The 22735-nt window shown below is 32.7% G+C and overlaps 1 protein-coding gene across 6 annotated transcripts in view; it reads left to right on the top strand.

Moving 5' to 3' along the window:
• Tsc1 (tuberous sclerosis 1 protein hamartin) overlaps positions 1–22735 on the top strand; it is a 187061-nt gene that overhangs the window by 88023 nt on the left and 76303 nt on the right. For all 6 annotated transcript variants that reach the window (XM_085814963.1, XM_085814960.1, XM_085814962.1 and 3 more), the window contains 4 exons: positions 2884–3066; positions 12537–12622; positions 19735–19807; positions 21033–21185. In XM_085814963.1, coding sequence (XP_085671089.1) covers positions 2884–3066; positions 12537–12622; positions 19735–19807; positions 21033–21185 — 495 coding nt within the window. The remainder of the gene's footprint in view (positions 1–2883; positions 3067–12536; positions 12623–19734; positions 19808–21032; positions 21186–22735) is intronic.

Genomic DNA, 22735 nt, shown 5'->3' with positions numbered 1-22735 from the left:
CAGAGAAGAGACCATTGGGATGGTCCTGGCGTAATGGCAGGAGCGTTACAATGAATGAACGGACAGAGTTCCGCATTTTCGACAGAGGTTTACTTACTGGAGATTGTTACTATGACTAAGTTATCTTTCCCCACATACATTTTTTTTTTTCCTGGAATGCCATTGGTACCAAATTTGTTTTTATGGATAACAATGCATGTACTCATGCTGTTGAGGGGCTTGTGGAAAGTGAAGCTATTCAGAATGGATTAGCCAACATGCTTCCCTGATTTAAATCCCATTAAACATCTGTCAGATGTTTTAGGGAGAAGGCCAGTGATACGATTTTACCCTGTGGAGAACACCAGGCACCTGATACTGATGCTTTTTGAAGAATGGGTACTCTTACCCCCAAAACTATTAGATAATCTGGTGTTCTGGTATTGACTGATAATAAATACAACACAACCATTGCAGTTAGAGGAGGTCATATTCCTTACTAAGGCTCTTTAGTTTGTTGTTCTTTTTCTTGGCCAGACAATATTTTGTACTAATGCCATTCTTCCAATAAAGTCTTTTTCTATTCATTCTCTGCTGTATGGCTCCAATTCATTTTTTTGCCACTATACTATGCTCATCTTTTGTACTGCATTATGCCTTTATGAATTTCATGTATCAAATTTGATTTTTTGCTGACTTACATTTCTTAACCCGTTCTTGAAAACAGAGAAGTGTGAATTTTTTATATCAGAAGATAAGTGTCGCTCTTTAACATCTGCAAGTTTATTTTAGAATGCTATAAGTATGGTTGCAATATTTTCTAGGCATTTTGCTAGCTTAAGTATTTGTAATATTTAATATTACATAATTATGTAAATGCTTTCAATACTTTGTATTTATATAAATAAATTCGAGATATTTTCATAATTATTTACTATTTTAAATACTGCATACCTACATTACTGCATTCAAACACTTTATGATTATATAAATCTGTGCAATTATTTAATAACTAAACTAGTATTTATATGAGTTATACATAATTATTTTGAAATTATACATAATTTAAACACATGCCTGAGTTCAGGTCTTAATGATTGATATGTATTGGCATAATTTCGGATATTTTAATATGAAAATATGTAGAGCTTTTATTTAGATAGGTTTGATATGAATGCATTACAAGTTGTACTTTGGAAGATATATTGTTATACAAGTTTTAATAAAAATTTTCTCAAGTCGGTAAGCTTTGCATAATATACAAACTCTACATTAAAATGCAGACAGCTGTATCTTAAAATTAATATTAAAGTCTTGGTCATTGCTAATGTGTTTAATTTGACAGCATATCTCAAATCTGAATTTTATGCTAAATATTTTTACTTATAAAAGGTACTTTTTTAACGTAGATTTGTTTAGTTTTCGATATTTGTGAAATTTGATTCGTTTGTCTTACGACTCTTTCTGAAGGGTTACTTTATTAATGCAGCATGATGAATAGTACAGTATCCGTAAAAAATTTGTATATGTTGTATATTTCAAATTAATAATTATGGATTTGAAAAGAAAAATTTTATAGGGTAACAAAGTGTGAGAAATATGTGAGGATAATGCAAGAGAGTCCTAAAAATATTGTAAGTTTTTTAAAAATATTTGTGAAAAACTGTGTAAAAAAATCCTTTGTGCTTTTCTGCAAAAAAAAAAAACATTTTCCACCCTTGAATATATACCAAGAAGCCGAAACATTATGGCCCTCTCTTAACACGATGTTACTTCACTTTCTGCCAGTAAAACTACTGCAACCTGCCATGGCATGGATTTTGCCAGTCTGTGGTAAGTGCCCAGAAGAAGATTGTACCAGATTTGCAAGTGAGGCCCACCAGCGGCTGAGCGGTAAAGTCGCTGAACGCTGGTAGTTCGGTCCGAGTTTCAAATCCCGCGAACGGGCTGGCTGCATAGGAATTTTCATGGTTTTCCCCATCTGTAACATGTATACGAGCCAGTTTCCCTTAGAAAGTCCTCCACGAAGGCATCCCTCCCCTTAGGCAGATAGCCCTCGTGCGCTTTGTCATAATTAAATACACCAACACCAGATTTGCAAGCGGAAGTCACACAATTCCAATGTATTACAAGGTGATTGTGAGCTCTGAGCTGCTGCTTCATGACATACCAGATGTGCTTAGGATCAATATTCATCAAGGTAAATAAGGCCAGTTGTTGTTAACTGGAATTCATTACCATGTTCTTCAGATCATTGTAGGACATTTCAGTCTTTGTGAGTGGGACCATTAGCTTCTCGAATAGAAACCAAGAAAGAGTTTAGCTAGTCAGCTATGATGCTCACACAATCCACAGCTGCTGTGGTGTGTTTTACAATAATAATTAGCCCCAGAAATGCTGATGAGAATATCTTTTAAAATATGGTACCTCCACTGTTGGCCATTTTATGTCTCATAGTACACATACTATTCACCTGGAGGATGGCATAGCCATTGACATGATGTAAAATAAATTGTGATTCATCCAACCAGGAATCTTGTGAGCACCTGATAAATAGTGCCAGTTCAGCGGTACTTACTCCTAGCTGCAGGTTATCCCAGTCTGTCCTTTATCAAAATTGCTTAAAATGGCAACCTTTCTCTTTACTTGCACTTGCAATCCACAAGATGATTCCTCATTATCCCTGGTAGATGTTAAATAACATCTTTGTTATATGTCATCTACATCTTTTTGACAAGTGCATTGCCATGGTGTAGAGATGGTTATAATGTTTTATCTGGTGAGTATATTTTGCAGTTATGAAGAAATGAAAGCTATTTTTGAAAATTAAACTTTGTATGCTAATATAAAAGAATTATTTCTTTAAACATAGAGATAAAATTTGCTTTTTTCCCCCCATTTTAGATACTATTAATTTGGAGAGCTTGAGTTGTAGAAGCAATAGTTTGTCTATGAATGTTGACTCAGGATCTTTAGTAAAAGTTGCTATGAATTCTAATGAAGATACTATGTGGTCCCCTTCTCAAGCATGTGGGTTCTCTACTCCTTCTGAAGCCAGCAGTGCTATTTCACCTGCACCAATTAAAAGTATATATATATATGCATCTATTGTTTTACATTAATATTTAAGATGTAGAAGATCACTATACTCTAAGTATTGTCATCTATTTTGCAGCAGTAATCGTTGAATCAACTATCATATTTTTCAGCATTAATTAATTCTAAAATTGGATGTGCTACATTGATGCTTTAATTAGAAATGTAACCTGTTTTTGCTAAAACAGGATTAACATCAGGTGAAACTGACAACTGTAGAACTTTTGGAGTGATATTAGTTCTTGCAATGATCATTGCTCAATGGTATCTGATTTTTTTATTCTGAATGAAATTCTTCATAAATAGCATTATTTATTTATGCATCCGCCATTTTCTGAATTATTATTTTATTGTGCAATCACTTGTAAATTATACTCCTGGTGAAGCATTTCGCATACAGATCATTTGAGAGAGAAATCAGAAGTAACATATACCGTATTTGACGGCATATAAGACATACTTTTTTTCCTAAATTTGGTCTCAAAAAAGTTACCTGCGTCTTATACGTGAAGGACACAGGTTAACTTTCAATACTGGATGCTATTTTTAGCCCGGATAAAGGTCTAGACACACATAACTTTTTCTACATCTGCCATAATTATTTTGTGCATGCGTGAAATATCTGTCGCCAAAAAGCGGCAAAGCTCGAAGCTGATGTCGAAGTTCGAACAGGTTTGACGGTCACATTACGTCTATGGAGCCTTTCCTTCTTTCCATAGACTTTCTTTGACTCAGCCGACGCACGTGTCGGTATCGGTGCTACTCTGTATAAGCGTGTTGGTATTGGTGCTTAAAACTATTTGTTTTAAAAAAATAACCTGGAAAATATGACTACAGGAAACAAGAGATTAAGATATGCAATTCAGTATAAACTAGGAGTGTTAAACTACGCCAAAGTGCATGGAAACAGAGCAGCAGCAAGGCATTTCGGTCCACCACCTACCTAAAAAATGATATGTACTTGGTGACTGCAGGAAGATCAACTGAAGACTGCAAAAACACAAAAACATAACCTTCGATGCCCAGCCTCATCTTGGCCTGAACTTGAAAATGCCGTAAAAATGTGGGTGATAGATAAGAGGATATATGGGAGAAGTGTTCCAACCAAAATGATAGTGAGGCCAAAGGATTTGCAGAAAAACATGGGAATCAAAACTTTTCAGGGTCTGAAGGCTGGTGCTACAGGTTCATGAAAAGGCAAGGCTTATCAATGCGCATAAAAACAACTACAGTCAAAAGTCTTTAATCCGGACTCGTCGGGACTTCAGCGATTCCGGATTATCGATCATCAGTTTAAATCTGGTAAGATGGCATGCAGAAATTATAAAATTAAAAATATGAAACCATAATTTATGAAATAAAGAGCAATTATGATCTAAAGGGTATCAAAATTTACAAAAAAAAAAGCTTAATGTTTATTTGTTTACTTTATTAAACATTTCTTTCAATGTGCGCATGCATAAAGCATACATTATGCATAGTCGAAATTAGAAAATTGCAAGCAGAAAACTATTTGATGTGTATTCCTGATATTTATAATGATGAGGAATTTGATTTAAGTCATATCAAAGATGAGTACATCGAGATGAAATACTACATTTAGTAAGGAATTATAAGCCGAATAAAATAAAAACATCTGCCCTGAAGATAAGGATAGTGCTGACAGATCAACTTCCAGTTCATTGTGCGTCCCCCCCCCCAATGCAGAGCAGCGTGAAATTGATAAACAGATTTCGGAATGGTTAGAGAATCAAAGGATATGCCTTTATCCATTTTTTGCAGCAATTCCATTTTTTGTTTGATGGACATCGAAACGTGATTTCGCTTTGTAGATCCTTTTGGTAGCTCCAGAATCGGAAATTCTTTTTGACATAATCGAAAGTTCAAGCTTACTTTTATAAAATTGCTCTAACAGTCTGCAAAAAATAATAAGCTGGATTCAATTAGAAGATTAAGGAACAAGGCAATCTGCAACATTAACTGAAATAGATAATTAGATAATTTTAGCTTAGCTTATACCGTCCGTTATACATTAAACGCGCATGTGTAAAAATATTATGTGCATGCGTAGATGCATATGTGCATGAGTAAAGGTATTATGCGCATGCACTAACACATTATGCGTTGACACATGCGCAGAAAGTTTGTAGCTTTGAGGTCCGGATTATAGATCATTCCGGAATACGGACGTCCGGATTAAAGACTTTTGACTGTATTGCACAGAAAATGCCAGCAGATTAGGAAGAAAAAAATACTAGCATTTCATAGATTTGTTATAAATACATGCAAGAAAACGTCTTTTGAGCTCGGTCAAATAGGAAATATGGTTGAAATTCCACTCACATTTGATGTACCATCCAACAAGACTGTGAATATTAAAGGGTCTAAATCAATAACCATAAAAACCACAGGTAATGAAAAAACCCGATGTATGGTAGTTCTAGCATGTTGTGCTGATGGCACAAAACTACCGCCATTTTTCATATTCAAAAGAAAAACTCATCCGAAAGAAAAACTTCCAACGTGTGTAATTGTTCATATTCATCCGAAAGGCTAGATGGATGAAGCTGGAATGAAACTGTGGTTACAGAACGTATGGGCGAAGCGACCTAGTGTATTCTTAAGAAAACCCTCTCTTTTGGTTTTGGATCAGCTTAGCGCCCATAGAACTGAAACCGTAAAGAATAAAGCGAGAGAGTTAAAAACCGAGATAGCTGTCATTCCTGGTGGACTGACTAGCCAATTGCAGCCTTTAGATGTATCTGTGAATAAGCCATTTAAGAAAAAAATGGTACAAGTGGATAGGAGAACGATTTAACAAGTGGATAGGTGAGCCACATCATGCCCTCACACCCTCAGGTAGAATGAAGCAGCCCTCTATTTCACAAGTGTGCGATGGGTAAAAAGATCTTGGGAGGACGTAAAGGCTGAACGGAACAGAAGACGACGCATTATTTGAAGAAGGTGATACTAGCGATGACGGAAACAGTAGTGATGACGATATTCTCGTTTTCGATAACGATGCTAGTGAAAAGGATTTTTATGGTTTTGAAAGTGATTAAAGGCTAATTTCACGATAGGCAACATTTTCCTTGAATCTGTGTTTTTTGTTGTTTTTGCTTTATTTTGTATTATGTTTGATTGCTTGCCATTCATTCATTTATTCATTATTGAAATTTACATATCATGTTCAAAATAGCTTGCCATTTGTTAATTTTCCGTAATAAAATATGTTTGGTATTTGCATTCAATGATTGTTTATTTGGCTTTTACGAAACATGAGAACTAAAAGAAACCACATTTTAAGTTATTGTGGTACCGTGCTTTCGTGCGGACTATTGAAACTTTTTTTCCTTGTGTGTGGCCTTCTAAATAAGGGTGCGTCTTATATGCCCTCAAATACAGTATATTTTTATTTTCATTACCTTCTCTTGGATTATAAATTTGACAATGTAGTGGTTTATATGTCTCTTTTTGATTCACATCTACATTATTATTATCACTTCAAAATGTTATTTTTATTTGAAATTGTAGCAACTTTATTTCTGTTGATGTGCATTAGTTTATTCCTATCGACTTTCAGGAATTTCTCTGTTAGTTTTCAATTTAAGTCTAAGTGCAGAACATTGGAAATATATAAAATTGAACAAGACATAGGGCCAAGTTTCCCTGAGACTTATGAAAGTGTTTTGTGGGCAAATTGGAAACTGTACACACCTTGAAACATTTTAAGTCCCCAAACGTCATTTTCGGCTAAAGTGCAGTTCATCAAAAAGCGAAGTCCAATGCATGACTTTTGTGTTAAAAAATAGTTTTTATAATGTACCGTGTTCATACTAAAGGTAATAAATATTGTATATTTTCAATATGTTGGTTATTAATAATGTGTAATACCTTCATGGTTTAATCATTTTCCTGCACCATTCACATAGCAATTGTTCCTGACGTAGGTTCTATAACTTTTTTCCCATCTCTCTGGAAGCTGGAAAATTTCTGTTTTTAAAAAGTTTATTCACAAAGAAGTTACTGAAATGCTATTGATAGTCTCCAGAAAAGGGGAACTCCAAGACTTTCAGAGAATTTTGAAGTGATCTGAAAGTCTGAGTCGACAAGATCTGATGAATAAGGGGAATTGACATAAACAGTTAAGTCTTTGATATTCGTCAAAATAGGGAGCGAAGCATTGTCATTGATAGAAGACAACCCCTTGATAATTGGTCTGTTCTAGATGCCTTGCATCGGTTTTTGCTTTTAAAACTATCATTTAGGAAAAGTATTGTCTGATATGAGAGCAGCAATTCATAGTCTACATTTCTTTTTTAATCCCACAATACACAAAATATTACTTTGGATAATCCCCACTGCAAAAATAATTTCCAAAAATTTCATAATTTCTACGGCATCAGGTGGTTTCCAACAGCATATGCAACCTTTTGGTTTTGCTGTTCATTGATTTATGTATACATTGCTCCGCTTACCTGTTGGTTTCTGATATAATGATTTACATAATTTCTTGAATGAAATATATATACAAAAAACTTGTATTAAGCGCGAGGAGATCTCAAGATCGGAACATTGCGGGTGCATTATGTTATTACTGTTCTGAAAAATAATATCATTAAACAGCATGTAATTTATACCATCTTTACCCCATTTAATATAATATGAAGTTACTTGAGAATCATTAATTTAGCTTTCCCTAGTTCTGAAATAGAGTACAAAGTCCATAATCTGGATGTCCATTATCCGAAATGATCTATAATCTGAACCTCAAAGCCACAAACTTTTTTTTTGTATGCTTTATGCATGCACGTAATGCGTCGCTTTTGATAGTGAAGAAAGTGACTGAGAGGTTATTGAAAACAAAAAAATTCTGATTGAAAAGTTAGTTGGTATTCTCAACACAGCAATTACAGGACTTGAACAGTGAAACTTTGTAACTGAACAAGAAATTATGTCTGTTTATAGAATTAAAGAGAAAGTATTAGCACAAAAAACGAAGCAACTTAAACAACTTACATCGAAAGAAATGTTTACTAAAGTAAACAAATAAATATTAAACTTTTTTTTTGTAAATTTTGATACCCTTAAGATCATAATTGCTCTTTATTTTATAAATTATGGTTTCATATTTTTAATTGTATAATTTCTGCATGCCATCTTACCTGATTTAAATTGATGATCTATAATCAGGAAAAAACCCTAATCCGGAATCGCTGAAGTCCCGAGGAGTCTGAATTACGGACCTTGTACTGTATTTTCTATTATACTATCAGTTTCAATATTTGAGTCTGTGGCACTGCTTCATCTTCACCTGCTCTTTCTTTGGCATCATAACTTCCATCTTCGGTATTTAGATCATACATACAGTTGATAAGTTTACAATTGCTTTCCCTATCTAATTCAGGGTCACCAACAAGCTCATCATTAGATAAATAAAGATATTTTATTGCCTCATCAACTTGGGGGGGGGTACCCTTTCATTTACTCATTCAACTCCAAATGTAACAAATATTTATAATGTGCGAGAAACGTAGCAAGAATGCGAAGCAAGCTGCACATTATGAAAATTTTGCCAAAGCTCTAAGACTTGCGCCATGTTTCCATGCAAAATTAGTAGGTGGTAGGGCTGTGCTTAGCAGCACATTGTTCGGATTCTTGTCGTCGCATTCGTTAAGGTGATTATGAACATGAGTACGTTGAGTTCAAGAGTGAACATTAAGTTCTGCGTTAAGCTCGAGAAGACCCCTTTTGAAACATGGAACGTGATTAAGCAAGCATATGCAGGCAAGGAACTTTCAAGAAGTCATGTTTTCGAGTGGCACAAAAAATTTTGCGAAGGCAGAGATTCAGTGTAGGACAATCCCAGAGTTGGTCACCCGTTTATACCACATACCGATGCAAACGGGGAATGTCCAAGGTAGTTATTGCAAGAAAAACATCGTGTAACTGTGCATATGATATTAGAAGAACTGAATTTAAATCGTGATGTATGTCATCAGATTTTACATGAAGATTTAGGAAAATGGAAACTTATGCAAGAATCGTTTGGATAGAGCCAGAAGTGATCCCACATTTGTGTGGAAGATAATTGTGACTTTTTTTTGTTTCCATGAGGAAAAATTGGCTGAAATGAAAGCTTCTTCAAGATTATTGCAGACATCCAACGGGCTGTGAAAAGTGAGCTTGTGAGCATCGCAGTTGAAGACTTCCCTGCTTACTTCCAAGATCATCAGAAAATATTGGCAGATGTGTATAGATAACCAAGGTTACTACTTTGATAGCAGCTAGGATCATTACTTGGTAAATGCAATTTTCTATTTTTTTTATGTCCTTTGTCCGGGAACATTTCTGACAAAGGTTGTATAAGAAAAATTTGCTATGAATTTTGTGAAAATTGGAATTAGTTCATTTACATCTAAAAATGAGCATGGATTATGGCTATTTGCAGTTTATCAGATTTTTATTGTGTTAGTAAAGTAATAGAAGCTTTACTAGTTGAAGCAGAGACTAGAAAGAACATTGATTTGTGTAAAGCAAATGAGTTGTTTCAACGTTCGAGAAATTATAAATGATCACTGGCAAAGAAAAATGCGACAGCTTTGCTTGATTGTCCTGCTTGATAGTGTCTGATAGCGAACCAGACTCGCTGTCTGCCACTTGTCATCTTTCAGCTATAGATACATGAATATCATCAAAAGTTATTGTACGAAAGGTTCTAAATAATTTAGTATCAGCATATGAATTAACTCCTCAAACACTTCAGAATGCTGATCTTTTCATTGACTCCTTAATTAGCATTAGTTCAGATAGTCAATCATGGTTGGCTGTAACATATGATATTTAGATATTGCCATCTGCATCTGTGGCATTTTTCACCCACTGAAATTCAACTACATTTTCAGAAATTGGGAATTTACATTGATTAAACTTTTGAAAGCTAATATATATGATACTAGTATCCAGATCTCGAGATTGAATTTGTATTTCAAGGTGTTGAATTTAGTTGTTTATGTAAATATGTGTACCTTAAAATAAGCTATCTGGTAGAAAAACCCAAGATTTAAACAGTGTGTCATTGTCCTGATATGAAACAGGGAACTTACACTTCAGTTGAAGAAAATGAAAGTATTCTTATCCTAAATTGTACCAAAATAATAATAATAGGAGTTGCATTTAAGTCTATATTAGTCACTTAAGAACTAATTTAATCAGCAGTTTAAGAGACTTAGATCAACAGGAATCTATTTAGATTATCCAGGAAAGAATAAGTAGTAAATGGGTAAAGAAAAGAGCAAATGACTGGGTCCTAAAAGAGATGAAGCGCTTGTCAGTTCACTGAACATGAGTGCTAATATGCAACTTTAACACTGGTGTGTATAGCAGCATAAAAATCAAGAAACTTTAAAATTTCTAGAAGATGCAAATTCAAGATATTTACCACTTCATCTAATGTAATTATATTCATCAGATTATTGTCTTAAAATATAAGAAGTTACGAAATATAAAGTATGATTGAGCCCTGAATTTGCAGTTTTTAAAGGTTATTAGGTAGATATTTATTGATTAATTTTGAATCATTACAGGACTCAAATTCGTGAAAGTTGATATAATGGTAATTGCTCAGTTGCTGGAGAGAAACCACTCATCAGGTTTGGTTTTTATTGAATGAATGTATGATATTTTCACATCTTTTTCAGTAGTTAAATATTAAAACAACCACACTAGTACAGTATGGTAGTTTTTGTACAGTTGAAAAAGTAAGTCACTTATCAGGTGCAAGTTGGTGGTTTTCGGGAAGATTTTCAAACTATTGATATTTATTGTGAGTCAGTAAACATTATCAGCATATGAAAAGAAAATATATCATAGCAATTTAAAATACAAATTTGAATTATGAAATTAAAAAAATTAAAAACTTCTTAAATTCTTCTAAATCTTTGTTTCTTCTTCTTCTTCTTCTTCTTTTTTTTTTTTTTTTTTTTTTTTTTTTTTGTGCTATTCTTCTTCCAAAGCGCACAGCAATCTGTTTTCGCATTAAAAAAAATCAAAGAATTGTCCAAACTCATCTTCATGCAATCCTCAGCAGCAGCAGCTATCTAGGAAACACATTTCCTCATTGTTCCCTTTAGAGAATTTTCAGCAAAATCTGTATTCCTGCAGAAATGTAACAGCAGTTTCTTCCATTGCTGGCAAATTTCAGAAGATGATATTTTTAAACTTAAGTTAAAGGCAAAAATTATGATTTGTTTATAAAAAGTTTTGCAATTCTGATTATAACAACAAAGAACACATACGAAAATAGCGGCATTGCTTGACTGAAAGATTGTTGTGCATGTGTTGCCAGAGTTTGGCACATTTTGAAAATTCAGCTACTTCTACTAAGGTGATTGTGTTAATCTGTGAGTACCATATTTTCCTATTTATGACGGGAATGCAAGCTAGTTCCCCTAAAAAATCCCATCATGAATACATTTCTCTGAAAGCAGGAAGTTTTTTGCATGATTGAATCAGTTAACTAATTATTGCTTTAAAGATAGATTTCTAATATAAGGAGGTGATAGTTATATTATTAATTACTTGTATGAAGTAAAAGAAGTATTGTAATTGTGAACATTTTCGTTTATCAGATTTCAACGAAGATATCTATTTTGACCATTCCCGAATCTGGATTGACAATTTTTTTTTTTTTTTTTTTTTTTTGTGTGTGTGTGTGTGTGTGTGACATCTGTATGTATGGATAGAATAAAGGACTTTTCCAAATGTGTTGTAAAATGGATTCAAAATGGGTTTTTTCAGTGTCCGCCCAAAACGTCGTGGGGAAAACAACACAAGGTGAAAACATCATGAGAGAAAATAAAGCAAAGATAACTCTTTCTTTTTCTTTTTTCTTTTTTTCTTTTTCTTTTTCTTTTTTTTTTTTTTTTTTTTTTTTGTAAAAGTTTCTTTGTAGGGCAAATCGGCTTCATTATTTTGAAAGCAACTCTTTCATATTTTAATTTTATAATTTCTACAGGTCATCTAACTAGATTTCAACTAATGATCTAGAATCACTGAAATCCTAATGAGTTCAGATTTTGAACTCGGTTCTGTATAAAATATCGGTAAGTAGTCCAAAAAGTTCATTTAGGGGAAAATGGCAAAATATTCAGGTTTGTTGTGAGGTTAGTAATTTGAAGCAGAAAATATACACATTGTTTATCACACTCTCTGCAACTAAATTGGAAACAGCCTTAAATTTTTCTAAAAGACAAAGCATTTTTCACTTACCCTTGTCAAAGTCTGTTAAATGGAATTAGAGTATTAGGAATTATGCTAATAGAATCAGAGATAATATCGAGTAGTTTCAATAATTATTTAAATATCTTTTTATATATACAGTATTTTATATATTAGTAATATGTTGGAAGAGGAAATTGAATTGAAACTTATTTATAACTGTTTGATTTGTTTTATTAAAGGTGAGTGGGAAGCAAAAAGTTGTAATACACAGTTGTCTATGGAGTCAAATGTGCTGTTAGACTTTGCAGTTGAAGCAAAGCCAGAAGTATGCATATTATTCTTTTTTAAAAGCTCTATGACTATTAAATGGATAGAAAAAGTTTTGCTATTCAGTAATAAAAGAAATTAAGTTAGATGATTGTTAATATTTAGTTACATTATTTAAAATACATTATTACATTATTAACAGTATCAAAACATTTATGCTTAAATGATAAATAAAGGTTTTAGGTTTGCATGCTTCACTTGTATCTGTTGCATATGGCAAGCTATACTGCTAGTTAGATGCAAATTTGAAACAACTGAAGAAGTTATGGTTTGACTGACCCAAAATTTTACATGAAAGTGAGCACTTCAGTTATATATTCATGATTAAACACTATAGTAAACAAAATAAATTTATGACTATTTATAAATATGCCTAGTATGTCCACAGACTTTTACAGGTACATCCCTTGTTTGGCAAGAAATGGGAATAGATCCATTTCTGCCTCGGTGAAAAATAAAAAGCTATCAGTTTGCAAATATGCATATGATTTCTGCTCCTTCATCAAACATAATAGTAATTCATAGTTAAAGATTTAATACAGTCAAAAGTCATTAATCCGGACTCGTCGGGACTTCGGTGATTCCGGATTATCGATTTTTCCGGATTATAGATCATCAGTTTAAATCTCGTAAGATGGCATGCAGAAATTCTAAAATTAAAAATATGAAACCGTAATTTATGAAATAAAGAACAATTATGATCTTAAAGGGTATCAAAATTTACAAAAAAAAAAAAAAAAAAAAGCTTAATATTTATTTGTTTACTTTATTAAATATTTCTTTCAATGTAAGTTGTTTAAGTTGCTTCGTTTTATGGGATAATACTTTCTCTTTAATTCTATAAACAGACATCATTTCTTGTTCAGTTACAAAGTTCCACTGTTGAAGTCCCGTAATTGCTGTGCCGAGAATACCGACTAACTGGTCAATTGAAAATTTTTCGTTTTCACTAACCTCTCTGTCACCTTCTTCATGTCTTTATCAATTTTTTGCAGCAATTCCACTTTTTGTTTGATGGACATCGAAACATACTTTTGTTTTGTAGATCCTTTGGGAGCTCCAGCATCGGAAATTCTATTTGACATAATCGAAAATTCAAGTTTACTTTTATAAAATTGCTCTTACAGTCTGCAAAAAATAATAAGCCGGATCCAATTTGAAGATTAAGGAACAACGCAATCATCAACATTAACTGAAATAGATAATTAGATAATTTTAGCTTATACCATCCGTTATACATTAAACGCGCACGCGAAAACGTATTCTGCGCTTGTGCACACGCATATGCGCAGTTGTAAAGGTCTTACGCGCACGTGCAAATGCCTATGCGCATGTGTCAACGCGACGCATGTGCAGAAAGATTTTAGCTTTGAGGTCCGGATTATGGGTGTCCGAATTAACGACTTTTGACTGTACAATACTCTCTTTGAAAATATATGAGTGGATTTTTTGTTTGTTTTTTGTTTCTGTTAAATATTTAATATGCACCATTCCACTTTAACAAAAAACAAATAGCTGCTGATTGACCTGTGCATGCATTGTTTATATTTCTTCAGCTAGTGAAAATTTTCTCTTTAAAATATAATAGTTTTTGTTGTTAAGTATTTAATATATTTATTATTTTCTGTCTGCTCACAGTATAAAAGAGGCTGTAATCAAAAAAGCAGAATGCATATGGGGATTAGGAAATGGTGAAATAAAACACATGGGGATACCCCTTGCCATCCCTCAGAGTCCTGAATGGCAAAATTTATGTTTAGATATTTTGCCTGAATGGCAAAATTTATGTTAGATTATAGTGGCCACAGCTCAGCAATAGCTGAGCTGTGGCCACTATAATATGTCTTAAAAATTTATATTTGGGTGTGTTTATGTATTTTATTTATTTTTAAGCATTGCTCATAAAATTGTATTAAATAAAATAATGCATAAATTATATTAAATTGTTTTCGCGTGTGTATATTAAAAAAGTGTGTTGTACAGATATCGAATGATTTGATTTACATTGATTGCCATTTAGTGTGTTTCACTTTAATGGCTGTTTTTAGTATTTAGCAGCGAATTGCACTTTCTTAAGCCCGAATTGAACCAAGGCTTCTATAAAAAGGAAGTACCATTTTAGGTAGCATTTAAGAAAGTAATGGTAATTCATACAAAATCAGAAACTAAAGAAAACAACATTCTTATGCCTTAGCCCTCAATATATAATCCTTATACATCTATATAATACATGGCACATTTGTGTATTTCCTTGATTCCTTCATAGAACCCATATTTTCTTCCATGCTATGAAAATAATAGTCTTTAAAATGAGTCTTTACTGTAAGGAACAGAAAGCAGTCTATAGTTATCAAATTTGATAAATAAGGAGATGGTTGAGATTTGAGACTTATTTTGCAAGAAAAGTCTTGGCAAGAATGGTATTGTATGGCTGTGGTTATCATGATTAGAAAGCTGTTCCATTTTTTGAGGGAGGGAGAGCTTTTCCAGGTTTAATGCACTGAAGTCTCTTCAGGGATCTGTTAACCATGTCTTGATGAATTTCATTGTTCTCTCATGGAAAAAAATCCTATGTGAATTATCCTTCTCTAATTGAGGATGTTTTACAACAGTGTCTTTGAAATTCCTAAAACTGAAGTTTATGTGGCCATAGTGAATCTTCTGTAATGAAAGCAAATTATTACCATTTTGTTTAAAACCATAAAAAATGTTTCAAATTTCATCTCTTGTCAAAATTTGTGTGTGAAAATCAGAATTAATATACTGCTTTACAACAAAATGTTTTTTTCTACCTATTGCTCTGCCTTTGAATCCATGATAGCAGATATTCAATGGGTCAAAGCAAGCAATTAACTGCATAGGAAATTCTCTCTGCTGAAAATAAAGGGGCAGATGATATTTTAGGAAAAGCAGGTTGAGATGTTAGAGCAGTAAATGCTGTGAATTTTTGTTTGGCAGATTTTAGACATTTTAAAAAAACTTGGTCCTAAACTTTGTAGATGCACTATATATATCGCAATTTGTATGCCCCCTGAAAAAAAAAAAAAAAAGAAAGAAAGAAAGGGGGGACTGAAAGTTTTCAGATTTTACATTATGCCCAAATGGGCTTTTTTTAACATTTTGTGTGTTACCTTTATTTATTAAATATCATGTTCTTCACACTTAAACTATAAAATTCAATTCAATAGTAATATCGCAAAATCATTTTAAAGTGAGCATATCTTTAGAATTTCCGATACACAGTCTCGAGCACTGGAGATAATTTTTTTTTTTTTTTTTTTTTTTCTGAACCGGGCTGCCATTGCTTGCTTTGAAATCATTGAGTTTGCTAATGAAAAATTCGTTAAAGTTTTACAAAATATGAAATAGTTACTGAAACATATTCCATATTTCAGGTTCCCATATTTGTGTGGAAATGTATATTGTTCAAAATTTGATGGCTCTAGGTACTGTTGTTTTATCACAATGCAAGAAACATATATGCATTTATGCAGATTGATCATTATTTAATTTCTTTAAATATAAATTTTTTTTGAAGCAATGTATATTTTTTCTATGTAGTTTCAAATATATGTTTCTATAAATGTCTTTTTTTCATGTATCACATTTTTTTTATTTAAAAACGTAATTATTCAAAGTATTTTTGTGCAATATGTTGCTGAAAATTGATCAATGTAGACAAAAAGTAAGAAATTTGGAACCTATTTTACACAAAGACCCCTAAAAAGTGGAATTCAGTACCAATAAATTTCAAAATATCCTAGAAATATTACAAAATAAGAATTATAAAGAAATATGAAATTAAAACCTAAAAATATAAGTAACTCTAGGTTAGTTTTTATTTCATGTTCTTAGTTTATGTTTGTTTATTTTTGTTTTTTATTTCAATTTTAAAGTCAGTGAAAAAGTCTTATTTTTTTCCCTTTTACTTGATTTGACATTGACTTTTCCTTGCGCTGAGGAGGACTTCAGAATTTTTGGATGAACTGTTATTAATTAAAAAGTTTTAGAATAGTTCATTGGCTAATTTTGAATACAGAAACACAAGGGTTTTCAAGTGGAAGGGGATTGTAATTGAGTCTGATGTATCCTCCTCTTGATAGAGTTACACCAGATTTTATTGACTTCCTCATCTTTATTTCTTTTCCTGGTTTTGGTTTATATATTCAGGTTTTTAGATTTTTAAATTTTAATTTCACATTTCTTAAATTCTTATTTTGTATATTTCTAGGATATTTTGAAATTTATTGGTTTTTTTTTTTCTTCTTTTTTTTCTTTTTTTTTTTTTTTTCCTTTGAGAACATACAGACTCCCCGTGCACCACATATGTACAACACGGGGCTTACAGAAGTAAGTTAACTAGAACATTAAAGGTTACATGTATAAATAAACATTAAAAATTACATGCATAAATAAAGCGAACAAAAGCAGAGAACAGCAGTCTGGACTTCACGAAAACAGATAAGTTCACTGGCCAAGTCACTCCGAACATTTTCAAATCGTTCTATAAGCATAATCTAGGGCCATCAAATGTTCCACATCTTGAGGAACTCTTTTTGAACATTCACATAAATTGTTTGATCGTAGATTAAAACGAAACATATAACTTGCAAATTTACCGTGACCAGATAAAAACTGAGACACTTTAAAAGTTAACGAGAGGAAAGACTCGGAATTCAGTCTATGGTAAATAGAAGGAAGGAACTTTTTGGTGACTTCAGCATTACAAGATGAAATGTATTCCTCATTCCACATAGCTAAAAGCTTTTTATAATGAAAGGACTTCCAATAACTCTTTGGAAAGCTAATGTTGATATCAATGGGTAAATTTAAGGCATCTTTAGCTAAGAAATCAGCTCTTTCATTTCCGTAGAAACCATGATGAGCACGAACATAAGCAAAGCAGATATCAATACCTCTAATTCTAAGTGAAGTAACAGTTACTAGGGTTTCGATAACTAATTTATCGCAGCTGGTAATACTGTTCAAAAGTTGAAGAGAACAAAGAGAATCAGAACAAATAAGGTACTTTGAGGATGTTGTCCTATGATCCTGGATCCACTTGACGGCAAGATAAATGCACAGAAGTTCTGCTTGAAAAAATGTACATTCATTCCGTATATGGTGTCTAAGAAAACAAATCTTGGAATGGCCTTCAAGAAGAACAAATGAGAGGCCAACCTTGTTGTCCATCTTGCTGCCATCTGTAAAGAAAACCATATGAAAACTTATTTCAGCAGTCTCTTTATAATCGCAGAAATTTATGGGTTCTAAAGAAGCGGGATGAGGAAGATCAGTGAAGGGGACAATTCCATTAATACAGTCTTCCGAAGCATGAGTTGCGAATGACTCAAAAATATTATTCTTATATGCAATTTCAAAATCAATAGGTGGAACTCCTGCAAGAACAAAAGTAGCCTCATAGCTTAAGGTTCTATAACCACTAATAATATGAAGAAGAATTCTCCGTTGAATCTTTCTTAAATTTCTTTTGTTAACCTTCTTGGCAAGAACATTTCCCCAAGCACGACAGCTGTACGAAATGAAAGGTACAATACACTGCTTATACATGAGTTTCTTAACATTGTAGCTTACTCCAAAAGTATTTTTGGCAATTCGGTGAAAGCCATTAATAATTTTTCCACATTTAGCAGAAAGGAATTCAATGTGCTTTTTCCATGTTAATATTTGGTCAAGAATGACACCAAGATATTTAACATTTTCTACAAATTCCAACGGAGAATTATCGAGCATCAAAGAAGCAATATTTTGTTCATCAAATGTACTGGGAACAAGCATAGCTTTACTTTTTGAAGGATTGAAAGTGAGTTTATGAGAAATTGCCCAACTGGAGACAAAATCTAGAACTTCTTGTGCTCTCAAAAGAATGTTATTCAAAATCCTTCCTTGGAAAATTAATAGTAAGTCATCTGCAAATGCAATTTTTAAACAACCGTCGAGATGACTTAAAAGATCATTGATGATTATGTTCCAAGGAGTAGGTCCGGATATAGAGCCTTGAGGACAGCCTTTTTCTAGAGAATAAACCTTAGCTTCGTTCCCAAGCTGAAGCTCAGCAGTCCTCTCGTTCAAGAAGCTTTTAAGAAGGTTATAGATATTATGTGGTATACCAGCATCTTTTAAAATTTTTAAGATAGATGGCCAACAAGCATTATCATAAGCTCCTTTGAAATCCAGGAAAATAAGAAGTGTAGTATACTTCATTTTCTTTGCACACTGGAAGATATTACAAAGGCGAATAATGGCGTCTTCAGCGGACTTCTGAGGAGTAAATCCGAACTGAGAATCATTATAAAAGCATTTTTGTCTCAAATACCAATTTATTCTGTTAATGAAGATAGTTTCAAGACATTTTCCCAAAGTAGGCAAAAGACTAATGCATCTAATATTATCAAGATAAGGGGTTCTTGTATCTATAGTTTTAGGAATCAAAACAATCCGAGCTCGCTTCCATTGTGCTGGAAAAACTGCTAATTGTAAACAAAGGTTGAAAAGTCTGTGTAGAAATGTGCTATCCACCGCATGAAAGTGCTGTACAATTTCATTAGAAAGAGCGTCAAGCCCAGGTGATTTGCTCTTCTTGAGATTTTTAATAACACTGTTAACTTCTAAAGTAGAGAACAGACAGTCCATAAAAGAAATATAAGGTCCATCAGACTCACATAGTTCTATGAGAATTTCTATCATCAAGCACATTATCTCTTGGGAAATTCTTTGTCATTATAGCAACAATTGTATCACTCAAACTCAAAGTAACACTGCCATCCGGGAGTTTAATTCCCGAAATCTGAATCCTTTTCACAAAATTGGTCTTAACCCCATACTTATATATAGATTTCCAGACATTGTGAATAAATTGAATTTCACTTTTTTTTTTTTTTTTTTTTTTTTATCTTTGTGTGAAATAAGTTCTAAATTTTTTACTCTTTTATATATTTTATAAATATATACACACATATATGTGCACATGAGTAGCAATGAATGTGCTATGTTATGTACTATAGTGAGGGAAAGAGGGGAAAAATGTGCATAAGAATTTTTTCAAGTCTTAGGTAAACATTATGTGATATGTATTTTTTGCTTTCATAGGTTTTGAAAGAGGAGCATGGTGGTTCTGTTATTCATGAAAAGGAAAAGGCTGTTCCAAAGATAATTTCTAAAGGTGCCTTTTTTTTTAATATTAAAACTTGAATTTGTGAGAACATTTTGTATATGAGTAATTTTTCATATGTAATAAAAGAAAATTACTTTTTTGATACAGTCAAAAGTCGTTAATTCGGACACCCATAATTCGGAATGATCTATAATCAGGACATCAAAACTAAAAACTTTCTGCGCATGCGCAGCGTTGACACATGCGCATAGGCATTTATGCGTGTGCGTAAGACCTTTTACGACTGCGCATATGAGTGTGCGCAAGTGCAGAATACGTTTTCGCGTGCGCGTTTTATATATAATTGACGTATAAGCTAAAATTATCTAATTATCTATTTCAGTTAATGTTGATGATTGCATTGTTCCTTAATTTTCGAATTGGACCTGGCTTATTATTTTTTGCAGACTGTAAGAGCAATTTTATAAAAGTAAGCTTAAACTTTCAATTATATCAAATAGAATTTCCGATATATATTTGTTAATATGTAAAGGATCTAAAGCGAAAGTATGTTTTGAAATCCGAAATCTGTTTATCAATTTCACGCTGCTCGGCGGGGGGAACGCCGCGGCGGGCGCATAATGAATTGGAAGTTGATCTGTCAGCACTATCCTTATCTTCAGCGCAGATGTTTTTATTTTATTTCGCTTATAATTCCTTACCAAATGTAGTATTTCATCTCGATATGCTCCGTCTTTGATATGAGTTAAAACAAGTTCCTCGTCATTATAATTCGCTTCTGATAGCGAAGAAAGTGACAGAGGTTATTGAACACGAAAAAATTTCGATTGACAAATTAGTCGGTGTTCTCGACACAGCAATTATAGGACTTGAACAGCGGAACTTTGTAACTGAACAAGAAATTATGTCTGTTTAATAGAATTAAAGAGAAAGTATTATCACATGAAACGAAGCAAAACTTAAACAACTTACATTGAAAGAAATGTTTAATAAAGTAAACAAATAAATATTAAGCTTTTTCTTTTTGCAAATTTTGATACCCTTTAGATCATAATTGTTCTTTATTTCATAAATTACGGTTTCATATTTTTAATTTTAGAATTTCTGCATGCCATCTTACGAGATTTAAACTGATGATCTATAAACCGGAAAAATCGATAATCCGGAATCGCCGAAGTCCCGACGAGTCCGGATTAACGACTTTTGACTGTAGTAGTTTTTAAACTGTTTATTGAAGAGCGTTCATTATTTTTTAAATTATTAATTCCTATAGATTTTAAAAATATTGAAACTGATCATGACCTTTCTACTGAAGATCCAACTGTAAGTAAACATATTGAGTCAAAAGAGAAAACGGCTAATACTCACTGTAATGAAAGCTTTGAACAAGAAAGTATTTTGCCTGGTGTTGAAGCAAAAGAAGATGGTTAGTATATTTTTAGTAATGCATGTTAAATATAATTAAAGATTTAATTCTTAATCTTAAAAGCATGATTAAAATAGTCAAATGTATTGTAATATTTAAGTTATATTTTATGATTTTTATTTTAGATTTGAAATTTAATGTAGTATTATAATGATTAGAAATTGTTTTTATTCAACAGTGAGGAAACTTAAAACAGTATTTTGGGGGCACAATCATATTTACATGGTATATCATGTGGTATAAATCATATTACGCCTCCACATATTACATGGTAAATGTTCATCATGTATTATCAATATATTGTTCATGTTCAAGTTTTGTTTTGTACGGTGATTTGTTCACACAATTTGCAGATGTCACATTCAGCAAATAATCTTTATAGAAGATTTTCTAAAAGTTATTCAATAGTTTTTCACGACATAGATGCACTTTTAAAAGAACTTCATTAGTGCTGCACACTTTATCGTGTATTTGACAGGAGGCAACTCAGCAAATTTCTTTCCTAGCAGAAAATGAGCAGGTGACAGAACTTGGGGCTCATTATCTTGGATGTAAGTCAAGGGTCGATGATTTATCACCACTTCAATTTCAGTCAGTACACTTTCCAATGCTTCGGGTAGCAGTGATGTTTTACCAACGATTTTCCTTAATATTGTTTTGACAGATCGCACAAGTCTCTCATGAAATTTGCCCCACCAAGCTCTTCTTTCGGTGATGAACCTCCACTGAAAGCCATTTGTGGCATAATAATTCTTTGCATCAAGTTGGTTTAATGCTTGCCACATCTTTCTGAGCTCCACATCATCTGCCTTGAATGTATGTGCGTTATCTGAGTATATTAAAAAGCATAATCCTCTTCTTGGTATAAATCGATGAAAAGCAAGTAGGAAAGATGTGGTTGTAAGATCTTTTGTTAGTTCAAGTGGAATGCCTCTAATTACTGCACTCATAAATAATAGGATATAATACTCCATATCTTCATTTTTAATGAAAAGTGGACCTTCGTAATCCAGTCTTGTAACATCAAAGGGATTTGCTTTTTCAATTCTAGATGAAGGTAATGGTGCTGTGACTTGTTGGATTGGTTTGGAGTTATAATGCTGACCCAAAACATAGTTTCTTATAACCTGTTTCACATTTTGTCTGGATCTAATTATCCAGTATTTTTCATGGAGGAACATGAGATTATTAGCTACACCTGTATGAAGAACTCGTTCATATGCATTATGTACCAGAAGATCTGTAAAAGGAGTTTTTAAAGGAATAATTATATTATGCTATTCCTAAAAACTTAAAGAGGATTTTTGCAATCTTCCTTCCACTAACAAAACTCTTTCCTCACTTAGGAAAAGATTCAGTTCATAAGTTTTAGAATTTTTTTAAATCAACTGTTCAGACTTTAAACTTTTAATTTCATCAAAATATGTTCATATTGAACTTCTTTTATCAAACATATTTCTGCAGCAAAGGGTTCTTCTGCTACCAAAGGTCCTGTTTTCTTGTCAGTGTAATTTTTCAGATTGTGAATAAATCTAAAGATCCATGCAGTC

The sequence above is a fragment of the Stegodyphus dumicola genome, chromosome 4 (assembly GCF_044657685.1).
Source record: "Stegodyphus dumicola isolate Sdum_Otavi_A_Nest chromosome 4, ASM4465768v1".
Taxonomy (NCBI): domain Eukaryota; kingdom Metazoa; phylum Arthropoda; class Arachnida; order Araneae; family Eresidae; genus Stegodyphus; species Stegodyphus dumicola.
Note: the sequence above shows the minus strand (reverse complement) of the source record. Positions and strands in the feature narration are given on the sequence as shown.